The 13,522-nt window shown below is 27.9% G+C and overlaps 1 protein-coding gene across 1 annotated transcript; it reads left to right on the top strand.

Annotated features, from left to right (window-relative positions):
• Window positions 1–229: 229 nt before the first annotated feature.
• LOC113856398 (protein MOTHER of FT and TFL1) lies at window positions 230–1,953 on the top strand. Its single transcript, XM_027488200.1, has 4 exons — window positions 230–472; window positions 595–656; window positions 779–819; window positions 1,733–1,953. The coding sequence occupies exons 1-4, from the start codon at window positions 230–232 to the stop codon at window positions 1,951–1,953; spliced, it is 567 nt and encodes a 188-aa protein (XP_027344001.1).
• Window positions 1,954–13,522: the final 11,569 nt, after the last annotated feature.

The raw sequence follows: 13,522 nt of genomic DNA, 5'->3' as shown, positions 1-13,522 counted from the left end.
TACCCTGAGTGGGTCTCCACAAACGTGTCATCCATTGCATGTACCTGATTTTGTGATGGTCCATGCATGAACCATGGTTTTATTATACTCACAAAATTACAAAACAGAGGCCCCTAATTTAATTTTTTTTACCTTCAGTTCCCCTTAAACGCTTCTATAAAAACCCTATTTTGATGAAATCAACAACCACCAACTCTAGTCTAGCTAGCTTCTGCTACACTCTTTGCTTATGCCTTCTTTGTCCCTCACTCATATCTTGAGCATTGTGTTTGTGATCATGGCTGCCTCTGTTGACCCTCTTGTTGTTGGTCGTGTGATTGGTGATGTGGTTGACATGTTCATTCCTTCTGTTAACATGTCTGTGTACTTTGGCTCCAAGCATGTTACCAATGGCTGTGACATCAAGCCCTCCATGGCTGTTAGTCCACCCAAGGTCACTCTCACTGGCAACATGGATAACCTTTACACCCTGGTAAGAGATCTCACATGCATCCAGAATTTCCTTTTTCTTTTTCTCTTTTTATGATTTTTCTCTTCTTCAGCGTTGTTATTTTCAAATTAATGCAAATGGGTTTGTTAACTCTGTGCATGCAGGTTATGACCGATCCAGATGCACCAAGCCCCAGTGAACCAAGCATGCGCGAGTGGATACATTGGTCTGTGAACTTTTTCTATTCAGATTTATCTTTTTTTATATATAATTTAACCTTTTTTTATATAATTTATCAATTTTTTTAATTGATGATTTTTTTCCTTGTTTAATCTACTTGATTTACAGGATCGTGGTTGACATACCTGGGGGAACAAACCCAACTCGCGGTAGTAAAAAAAATATTTTGATCTGCTTCCTATGTAACACTTTTATTTTCTTCAATTATATAAAGTTCCCTCTCCCTATTGAGTTTCATAATTTTGCATGCATGTTACATGGGTTGGATTTAATTGACATTTTAGTTTTCTTTTTCATTTTCATGAGTGAGTTGCAAATATTTTTTATTGTGACTTGAAAAGTAAACTTCCATCTTTTTTCTGATTTGAGATCGGCTAGATTTTAGAAATACTTTTGCTTAACTTCGCTCGTGGGGCTTGCAAAAACCAACATGCATGTATATAAGCTTCTTGCATGTTTCAGATTTTATCTAAAAATGGTCAAAGAATTTAAATCACAGAATTTTGGGGGTACGTAATGTCCTGGGGTGTGAATCCTGGTCTGTTTCAATCTCTCAAATGACTTTCTCACAGCTGTAATATATTGAAGTCTGGATCCAGTGTCCTCCTTCCTCCACGTGTCCTGCCTGTGGTTGCTATTGCCATGTGTCACAACAAATATTCTCTAAATTCCCAAATTATTATTAAATTAATTTTGATTATTTATCCTTAATTAAAGGAATTCTTTAATGATTAATTGCAATTTCTTTTTACTTTACCAATTCATTCATGCATGCATTAATTTAGATAACAGGTGTTAACTAGAGGATTTCCTGTCATGAGATCATCACACGTGTCCCAAGGTTGCAAGTCATCAAGATGGTTGGCTGCTCATCATCTTTCAGAACTTCACTTGCTCCAAAGAGAACAATTCTGAAACCCCAACTTTCTTCAGTCCTAAAAAAATACAAACTTAGCTTTAGTTCATCTTCCCACACTTGACAAAATTAAACAATTAATTTAGTCCAAAAGAAATTAAAGGGAAATATATAACTAATTTAGGATAATTACCTTGTCTTTGCAGGAAAAGAGATTCTTCCTTATGCGGGGCCAAGGCCACCAGTGGGGATTCACCGCTACATTTTGGTACTCTTTGAACAGAAGGGTCCTTTGGGAGTGGTGGAGCAGCCACCAGTTAGAGCCAGCTTCAACACCCGCTACTTTGCCAGGCAATTGGACTTGGGGCTCCCTGTTGCTACTGTTTACTTCAACTCCCAGAAGGAGCCTGCAACTAGGAGGCGCTGAATCAGCTGATTCAGCGACTCTTGAAGCAAGCATGCATCCTCCTTAGTATAAGAAGATCGAAAGATCAAGCTATATATATTATAATATATATGGCTAGTATGAGTAAATAAGGGAGAGGGAGAGGGCTTGTATAGATGTTACCTAGCTAGCTAGGGTTTGTTTGTTGCAGACAATTCTTCTGGCTTTGATAACTTTTTTCTATATATATGCTTCTCCGATGTTTTATAATCAAATAATGATAAAAAAATAAAAAATATATTAACTGTTGGTGTGATTAAAAATACATTTAACTGTTGTTGTGACGCTCATCCATCAGTTTATTGCCCTAATGATACAAAACACGGCGCGCCCCTAATGATATAAGATACAAAACACGATAACATGAGTTTCCTGACGCCATGAGTTTCCTAATGATACAGAACACCTGACGCCATGAGTTTCCTAATGATACAGAACACGACACGACGCTCATGAGTTTATTGCCTGCCCGTGCATCAGTTTGTTGCCCGAATGATATGAAACTCTTGCCCGCCATATTGTGCCCTAATGATACGAAACCTGCTTCGCCATATTGTGCCCTAACGATACGAAACCCTAATAACTTGAATAAGAAAAGTACAAATTATGATATTATTTTTACAATGGGCTGTAGGTCTTTAAAAAATGTTAAACCAGAAGATAACAAAATATTAGCAATATATTTTTTAAATTTATTTTTATTATTAATTAAATTTATTAAAAAAATATGAAGACTATCTAGGTCTTATTTTTAACTTAATGAAATTATCTAGGTATTTCTAAGTTTTAAATAATTATTCTTTAGTTACAATGTGACATAATTGTACATTATATACATATATAAAGAATATATAGTGTAAGTCTTCATTTAATTTAAATTTAAGCCTTTCATTTAACTTAAATTTAACGACTTTCATTAAATTTAAGTTAAATGAAAGGCTCAACTTGAGTATAAAATTTTTTAAACTTATTCTAGTATAAGAAAATTTTATCCCATATATATATATATATATATATATATATATAAATAAATGAAAGGCTTAACTTGAGTATAAAATTTTTTAAACTTATTCTAGTATAAGAAAATTTTATCCCATATATATATATATATATATATATATATATATATATTAATATGTTATGTTTAAATAACGTGTGCATATAATGTGCATATATATTCATATAATGAGAAATTATGTAAAATATTTTATTTTTAATTTAAAGTACAATTTCATAACTTGAAGTATATTTTAAAATAATATATTAGAGTTTTGTCATAACACCATTATTTCTTTTTCTTAAAAAGAGATAATTTGCATCGTATCTTCATATTTAAATCAGTCATTTTCAAATAAATCAATATAGACATTGATGAAGAATGTAAGCAGATATTGCATAGATAGATCCTGCGAACAAACATAAAAAAAAAAAAAACAGAGACATTATAGAAACTGGTAACCTTAAATATATAATTAGACCAAAGTGCATAACATTAACAAAAATTAATTATAAACTACTTGGATTAGAGATGGACTTGGCTCTAACTGATTCTGTTATTAGACAAAAATCACAAGATCAACTTAATGTCACAGCAGAAGAAAATTAGATTGGAGAATAACTGGAAAACACAACAGCCAGAACCTTTACATGGTTTTATTTAACAGTTGATGAGTAAGACTGCAACAGTCAAATTGGTAAAGGTTCAAAAATGATACTTACCAAATCAATTTGTACAACTCTGATATCATAATAATCACATTTGCCTGAAGACTTCTTCCACGTGGAAGTATCATTTGATCCCTAAATCGCAAACATACCTCAGTGCTTTTCTTTTTTCTTAAAAAAAAAAATAACTTGAATAATTTTTTTTCATATTTTTTTTTACTTACTGAAAAAAGGTTGTCAGTGTCAATATTTTATATAGCTATAGCAAGATACTAGTGCGTAGCTGTGCATACAACATTTCTAGTCAGACAACTTACATAAAGGCTGGGGTTAGCAGAAAGGGTATGAGACGTGATATGGATGTTGCAATAATGCAATAAAAAAATGAGAAGGGGGGGGGATAAGAGAAAGGGGATGTTAAAAAACTAATTTAATTTTAAAGGATTTGACTATAATGAAAGTGATAAGCAATTCTATCCAACCTTACATGTGGTTTTGTACTTTTGATCTATGTTAGGGAGGTGTTTTAGTTCTTTTTGTAGGATTTCTTGGTCCAACACTATTCTCTAAGTAACTTTTGTTTTTGTATTTGTATTTGTTTTGCAGTATATAATCTTGTACTTCTTAATAAATTTTGGTTTATTGAAAAAGGAGTATTCTCTAAGTAGTTTTAGAGTAATTAAAAAAAAAGAGTAAACCTCACCTTTTGTCCGAAATTAAAAAATAGAAGAAGTTGTTTGAACACAATAGTCTACTTACTTCACAGAATAAATCAACAGTGTGTAATGATAATAATTAATAAATGATATATGTGTACTGTATTAATACATGGTCTATGAATATAATTTTCTTTACCAAGGAAGATGGGGGAAGATGTTTGAAACCTACCTTTTGGAGACTTGGTTCCCAAATATTCTGACCTGCACCAGGATTCTTCAATTTGCATTAGCTGTAAATCAGTTACACCTTCATATTATCCTTACAAACTGATGAAGCGAGATAGAGTTTCGATTTTAAGGTTCTCCAGAGATACTTTTGAGAGTCTAGGACTGCTGGCTGATAATTCAGTAGTTGTCCAGGACAAAAATAGTTGTACTATAAAGAAAACTGATACATAAGTATCAAGGCAGAAATCGATAAATAGTTAAACCTCTTAAACATATTATCAGAGTTCGATTAGCTTTACATGTGTATATGCAGAAAATATATACATTGTTAGAAGAAATTATATCCATTGCTGCACTTTCTACCTCAAAAGTGAATAATCTTTTAACTATCAACAAATATACGAAGAAAGAAGGAAAGAAAAATCAATTAAAACACTTGAAAGTAAATCCTAAAAGTTAAGTAGATCTGATCTTGCACTTAAGAAGATCCTTTTATGTCTAATCATCCCTTTAGATTGAGAGAAGTTTGCAAGAAAATTTTGCTAGCTAGCTCCATAAATGACTGTTCCAAAAATTTATTTAACTAGGTCATTCAAGGATACAAGATGTGCAGGCGTAAATTAAAACCATTACCAGTAGCCATTCTTTCGATTATCAAATTAATGTTGACTATTCCACACTCAGGATTTAAACATGGTAAAGGCACTTCACCCCTCTCTAATGGGAATTGAACCTTCAGGTCTACCAATAGTGCATTCTATACAACAATTAGGGAATTCATTCATACAAATCTAGAGAATTATGGAGGTAAAACTGATCCAAACCAAAGTTATCAAACACCGAGAAAAACATAAATAATGGGCAGGATTTGACTAAGATTCATAGCTGCTGAGATCTAACAGCATCAATAGTTGTAAGAATTTGTACCAGCATCCTCTTAGGTGAAGATGAATTAAAATGATTTTTCATCTTCAATGCATGTAAAAAAACATAAAATTGAGCTTACCAGGAAAAATTGGCCGATTGTTGTGATTGCATTTGTTGGTGAGTAACTAGCATTTACTTGAAGGAAATTATTGAGGAGTCTCACCTTTGATTTGAATCAGCATTACGTTTAGGTCTGCGAAGCGCGGGTACTTCATTCCATCAATCGTACTCATCCTACCCGTAATCGTTTCATCAATAGTACTCATACTCAGTACATACCGGATACCAGTACTCGTTGGATACATGGAGGTACTTATCAAATTTTTTTAATTTTTCAAAACAATTGTATGCAAGATAAATACAACTTTAATGAAACTAAATATAATTGAAGATATAGCAAATTATACCTTAAATACTAGCTACACCATTTTTCTTCTAAAACAAATAACTATTTATCTAGTAAAGTTATGTCTGGGTGAATGGTTGAAGGAGAGTAAATAACAATTCCTTCTAAAATAAATGACAAATAACCATTTTTATCTCGCCGCTGAATCACCATTCTGAACCTGCTGTCACTTTAGGATGTGTCTGGGTGAATGGTTGAAGGAGAGTAAATTATTGTATTTATACAGATCCTATTGGACTTGGACTTAGGCCTAGGCTAAAGGAATGAGTCTATCATATTCATTATTTAGTTGTGGCCCAAGTTGATAAGAGATGTGGTTCGTTTGATGCGATGACAGCTTTGATCCAATTTAGAGGTGTTGACTTGATTGTCAACTTGGATTTATCATCCAAATTATTTTCTTTTATAAAACATTTTCTTAAAGAGATTTATTAATTCTCATAAGTTTTTTTATTTCATCACTAAATCACCACTTAGAACCCATTGTCACTTTAGAATATGTTTGACAGCCTAGGTGAATGGTTAAAGGGGAATGAATGGTTGTATTTATACAAAATCTATTGGGCTTGGTCATAGGCTAAGTTTAAAGGGATAAATCTACATATTGAATTGATTAGTTCATTTTGGCCCAAGTTGATAAGAGATTGTCAGTAGTTATATGCCATGACAACTTCGATTTGTTCAGGTTCAATATGAATCTATCATATTGCAGACTTTTTCAACGCATATGTTCAGGTTCAATTTAGAGGTGCTAACTTGATTGTAACTTGGATTTATCATCCATATTATTTTCTTTCATGGAACATTTTCTTAATTTTCTCATTAAAAATTTAATCAACTTTCAGATCTACTTATCTTTTAGATATTAATCCTATTGGCAATAGGTCTTAAAGAATACTAAAAGTAAAATAAAAGAGTATAAAAATAAATATAATCTTTAAATAGTAATTTTCTTCTATTGGATGATTAAAATCTTTTATAAAAAACTTTCCAAAACTCATAATGCAAAAGATTCACGAGAGAAATAAAGGAAAGATAAGTAAGAGGTTCCTTCAAAAGAAGGCTATTATATTATATTCCCAAAATTCAACGTAGTATAAAGTTTATATAACTTTACAGTTCATGGATGATTTAAGAAAAAAATCTGCAACCAAATATTTGAAGCCTATTAAAAACAGTACAAAGAAACAAATAAAATGATAAAGAGAGAAAAAGAAGAAGTATGACAAAATAAAAGAAAAAAATAGCAAGTAAATTAGTAAATATTATTTTTAAATTATAAAACAAACAATCCCATAAATATATAACTAATTTATAACCCTTAATATCTATTAATTATTAGAAATGTGGAATGAGGATATTATTGCAATGAGACCAGAAAATCAATTATTTTCCTTTAAAGTATATGTTTAATATCATAAATATGTGTGGCTTATATTAAAGTTATTTTTATTTTGAAGGATTATATAACATTTTTTTAACGAAACAAGATTTTCTTACATTAGTTTAAATTTAAAAACTCTTACACTTAATCTGATTCTTTTATTTAATTTACATCAAATAGATTATAATTTATTACTTCATTGAACGTTAGATGTAAGTTAAATAAAATACTCAAATTAAGTGTAAAAGTTTTTAAACTCACACTAGTTTGAAAAGATCTTTTTTTTAATATTAATTTTAAATTTTATTTATTTTATCAACATATATTTCTAATTTTTTGTATTTTAATATTTTATTTTTTAAAATTACAATAATTTTTAAAAATTTCACAAGAAATATAATAATTTTAATAAAAAATGTTGTTATTCATATTAAAAAACATCAATGTACAACGTATTGAGTTATTCTTACTTTGATATAATTTTTATATATTTCAATAATAAAATTATAAATTTATGAAGTAAAGAATCTTAGATGCTTCACTTAATAATAAAACTATTTATTTGAAAATAGTAATTTGTGAATAGAAAAAAATTATTATAAATAAATTTTTTTTAACTAAAAATTTAATATTTTTAAATATAAGATAATAGAGTAAAAATTATTTATCTTTAAATTATTGTTATTTTTATATAGAAATAAAATTACAAAAAAAAAATACTATTATATCAATTTATATTTTTTTAACTAAATATTAATATGAACTTAGAGTACATCTTCCAAATTAATTTATTTATGAGAATAGGTGAATATAATTTATTTTATTATTCAATTATTATATATATATATATATATTTAAAAATTATCATAATATATGAAAAAAAAAGATATGGACAAATAAGCGTATAAATTAGAGTTTTAATGTTTGACTTTTTAGTTTTTTGTATATTTATACTGTACCTTAACTTTGTTTTCTAAATATTTCAAATATTAATTATTTGAAATATTTAAATATATAAAATATCATTTTATTTTAGTTTATAACTTTAAAATATGACCATTTTGTTATCATTTATAAATTTTTCAATATTATAATTTTGTAATACTGATATTAATACTAAATAAAATTTGTATGTGCTAAATAAATATATTGATATTTTATTTGTAGATAATTTATCATAATATAATTATTAAATATAATGCAGTTTTTTTGGGTCTAACTCACTTGTATTCTTCTTTAAAGATAATCTTATTTAAGTTGGATAAAATTGTTTTTAGCGAAAAAATTTTTCTTCCAAGTATTTAATATATATATATATATATATATATATATAATATAAATTATTATTAAAATAATTTAAATAATATAAAAAAATTACACATTTTATAACATGTCATTTTTTATATTTTAATTTATTATTTTATTTATATGTTATATAAATTTTTATAAATTTTTTTATTTATAGATATTTAAACCAATGTTAACAAAATCTTAATATCATATATTTTAATATATTTTTAGTTATTAATTAATTTAATTAAAAATATATAAATTTTATTTTTTATTCTTAAATTAAATATTTTAATTTTTAAATAAATACAATATTTTTTAAAATCAGTTTCGTTATCCTAGACAAAACTCACCAAATAATAAAGCATAATGCAATTCTATGAATTTGTTTATGTAACAAACAAAATTTATTGGATAATAACGCATAGTATAATTCGGTGAGTTTATCTATGCAGTAGACAAAACTTATCATATGATAATATGTAGTACAATTTTATACTTTCTAAAGGTAAAAATAAAAATTTATTAACAAAACAAGTATTGACTTGAAAAAATATTTAAAAATATGTTTTCAAAAATAGTATTTTTTAAAAATATTAAAAATATAAATAAACTTTCTGTCTGTGCTATTACTTAGACCATAATATACACATAGTTAATCCACAGTGATTCAAGGTTTATCTGGAAAGAGAGAGATTGCACTTACCACCAGTAGACAATACCATAACATATTGGATATACAGATGCATGGTGAGAAAAGTAGATTTTCATGCTAAACCTTGTGAAGCAAACAAGTCTTGCAAGAAACTTAATTTCGCTGCTTATTCGACCTTGATAATAATATTATCACTCGAGAAAGAGAAATCAAATATTGATTTAACAAAAAGCACAAGGTCAAATATTTGAAGTGCTTGAAGAACTTTTTCAGTATTTATTCACTTGGAACATTAAAAACTCCGAGCTTCAGTTATTTGTACGTTCTATTCATTTTTTAGAACCTCTGCAATTTTTCTTTGAACACTAATCTTACATGCCCTATAAATTGAGATGTCATTTGATCGATTAATTCCATCAAATTTCAAGGTAAAAAAATTTAAAGAAAAATATTGTAAATCATGGAAATAGTATATCCTGTCAGTGTCTTTTTTATTTATCAGTGCAATGATAATATTAAGAAACCAATTCAAAGCTTAAGGAGATATATGACATATCTCCAAAATTTTAAGAAATAAAAATAAAATTTAATATAATTAAATACATTAATACTATTAAATATTATAATTTTTAAGGCAGAAAAATTTAAATTAACCCTGTAAGTATATAACCTTCTTTTAAGTATATTAATAAATTTAATACATTATATTCAAAATTATATTAATTTTTTAATAGATAGAATCTTATTAATTCACCTATAACAGAGATAATTACCACAAAGGTAATACAGACAAACCTAAGATAAATTTTCTATTTTTCATGGAACAAGCATGGAAAACAAATAGTTGGAGGTCATGATCGAATATCTATAATATAGGAGTGATCAAGGTCGAACAGACAACGAGATAAAGATTAATCTAGCAAGAGAGTGTTCACTTGACAAAGAAAAGCACGGAAACCACTCACCGAAATTAAGCCTTTCCACTGCATAGTTCATATGTTTCCGAAGTGACGATGTACATGCAAACTGTCTCAGGGAAGAAGGTGAAGACTAATTGGAGGAAAGTGCAAATATGGGATTAGTTTTGGAGTGACAAGCACATGTAGTGGATATATATATAGTAGAGGAATTGCACTGAGATGTGTAGCTAGCAGACTAACCAGCCACATTGACTTTCAGGTATCTGTCCCTGTAACAAGTTGATATCAACATATATATTGTGAGAGAGAAGAAGAAGGGGTAGATACAAGAATTTCAAGACGTTGAAGAGTAAATGAAGGGAAACCTTTCACCTACTAAGCTACCAGATAGTTTAAGTAATGTCATCCAATATATATATATATATATATATATATATATATATATATATATATATATATAATCGTGTTTAATTAGATTTGTTTTTTCCTGTGCAAAACTTTTTTTTACAAGAAATTTTTTAAAGTAATTTAAAAAAACAAATTCATTAATATTTATTTTTTAAAAATAAAAAAAAATATTTAAAATATTTAAAAAATTAACTAATAAAAAAAAGCATGTTGAAATTGTTTAAAAGAGTGTGCTAATATTTTTTATCCATAAAATTAGTATATAATTCAATAATAAGTACATTGTTGGTATTTTTTTTTCACTTACTTTTCCTGAAAAAAAATTCCATTTTTTATTCATTTTGGGTACAAATATTAATATTTTATTTATTTATTTGAACATGGATGGCATAATAATTTGGGACATTGCACGTTTTACTTGCCCAAACATAAATATAGGTAAACATGTTGTTTGATTTCTTCCTGTTTTAGTTTGATAAAAATGACATAAAGTTTCACCCACTAGCCAGGGCTCCAAGTTGCCAAATCAATAATAATTAAAGAGTGTGTACATTACAAAGAGAAAGAACATTTTTATGTGATCTTTGCGACTTTGTTTAAGTAGAGGGGTAAAGGGAATGTTTTGCTAGATTGAAGAATGTAGACCGTGTTGTTGTTGATGATTGATGACAAAATTATATTATTATCCTTGATTATAACATGACATCTCTATAGGAATATCTTCTAAAATCTCATGTTTGAGGCAAATGGAGCTGAATTAATCAATAGATTGTTCCTATTAGATGTTGTTCAAGGTATGAGACTTGGAACAGCAGAAAAAAATAAACCTAGTGTAAATTTTACCAAAACTTGAGACAAGTAAACTGAAAATCTAGACTTTTTTTTCCACATGCTTTAGTCAAAATCTTAACCAAATACTCAATAAACTGATCCAGTCAAGCATAGGGTCAAATATGAATTTTGTGTTGGTAAGCACTTTTTTGCTTGCATGTTAATTCATGGATCTGAGTTAGGTAAATAAGTGACACTTAAAGTTGGTTCCTGTAATGTTTGATTACGAACTACATAATAATTTACATATTCTAAATAAGTACTAATATTTATTCTTGACAAAATATTGGATTTTGTTTAAAAATAACTTTTCTTAAAATGTTAATATTTGTAGGTTCTCTGGACCTTAAAATCAAGAATTTGACTAGGGAGATTTAAGCTCATTTAACAGAAAATGAAAAGGTGAAATTTTATATTGAAAAATGAGATCAGACTTATTAGCCAACTTGTGGCAAGCAATGAACAATAAGGAAAATTTGATCTTTTGAAAATGATTCAAATAGCTCAAGGAAGGAGATGTCAAAAAAAAATTTCATGGGTAAAGTGAACTTTGGTGCCTTACAATATATGCAGTGATGTTAGTGTAAAAAGAATATAAGAGAGCACACAAAAATGAGGGTTGAATTGTATGTTCAACCTCCTCACCCTATGTATTTTGTTTTTCTTAAAAGCTTTTACAAGCTCTATCTCAAAATACACAGAGAAAACGAATATTGATACCATTTAATACACATGTAGAATAGAAAACACAAAAGTATTTTTGAATAGTAAAATGAAAGGTGGTATGCTTTGTCTCTATGAAATACAAAGCACCCTATTTGCTTATACTTGACAAAATGATAAAGTTTTACGTCTGCCATATATAGGCAAAATAAGTTAGCATTTCAGTATGTGTCATGGATCACAATTTTCACATTTGAGAATGTAAAAACTTTACTTCATGTTTGCCACTTGACAATAACACGTAAGTTCCACATACAAAAAAAAAGGGGGCGAAATTGCCCTGTACTACCATCATGTGTCCAAAGAAGCTGCTTTTAGTATTTAAATTTTGATAGATTTCACCTCTAGGATAGGAAAAATTTACATGTCAAAAGCCTAAATGTTGAAAGAAAAAAAAGACTATTTCAACAAGAGGAGAGAGAGAGGTTCAACCATATAATTTGCATTAACATGTTAATACAATGATACTTTGACTTTTTTTTTTAATGAAATGAAAGGCTTGCATTTTCAAGAGCGTATTTGTTTACATTTAAAAAAAAAATTATTTTTATTTTAAAAAACTTTTTAAAAAAATGAAAATAAACATATTGTAAGTCACTAGTTTTGACAATAATTGATTAAAAAAAATTGAAAGAGTTTATAAATAATTTATGAAAAATATTTATAACTCTCATAAATTATTTTAAATTTATTTTGATAATTTTTGTATAATAACTTATTAAAATAAGTTATTTTTAACTCATTTTGATAAGTTTTATTGTTAAATTTAAGACATAAATTATATATTTTTAAAAAATTATTAAATAAATGATTAAATAAGTAGTTATCAAAACGAAGTCATTTGAGTCTGTGTGAGTGAATAAAATTAATTTTATAAAATTTTGTAGTTAAATGTGGGTTAAGCAATAAATAATTTATGTTTGGATACATTATTTAGGTAAAAAAAAATTGACTTTTCAGTGTGCAATTACTAAAATGACATGGTCGTCACCCAACTTGTCTTCATGTGTGTCACCTAACCCAATAAATGTCACCAAGCTTTCAATCACTGTGCAAGACATAAGATCCCATCTTGTAAGGCCCTGTGTTAGCCATTGGGTATTTGGAGAGCCACTTAGTCAGCCATTAGATCTTAGTCATGCATCCTATTTGCTTCTACTGATTTGAGCTTCATATTTTACACACACTCCTCTTAGAAGCTTAGTGTTACCAAACAAAATGAAATTGTGTTTCAACACACAAGAGTGTTGGGTGGTTCCTACTTTGGAACTAAACACACACTGAGTCTCATTACCTTAGCTGGACTAGTAATATGTTTTTTTTTTTTTTTTTCTGTTCAATTAGTAAAATAAAAATATATAACATAATCTTAATTTTAGAGTAAAGGAGTTGAAATGAGCAATTGAAAAATTGACCAAAGTTAAACTACAAAGAAACTAAAACTAAAGTTAAGCC

The sequence above is a fragment of the Abrus precatorius genome, unplaced genomic scaffold (assembly GCF_003935025.1).
Source record: "Abrus precatorius isolate BTA unplaced genomic scaffold, Abrus_2018 Scaffold11, whole genome shotgun sequence".
Taxonomy (NCBI): domain Eukaryota; kingdom Viridiplantae; phylum Streptophyta; class Magnoliopsida; order Fabales; family Fabaceae; genus Abrus; species Abrus precatorius.
The sequence above is the reverse complement of the archived record's forward strand: the minus strand, read 5'-3'. Positions and strand labels throughout refer to the sequence as shown.

Excerpts from the sequence above, each read along its gene's own strand:
- LOC113856398 (XM_027488200.1), top strand. The coding sequence starts at position 230 with ATGCCTTCTTTGTCCCTCACTCATATCTTGAGCATTGTGTTTGTGATC. Across the intron at positions 473-594 it reads TGGATAACCTTTACACCCTG|GTTATGACCGATCCAGATGC; the intron begins GTAAGAGATCTC and ends CTGTGCATGCAG. Across the intron at positions 657-778 it reads ATGCGCGAGTGGATACATTG|GATCGTGGTTGACATACCTG; the intron begins GTCTGTGAACTT and ends CTTGATTTACAG.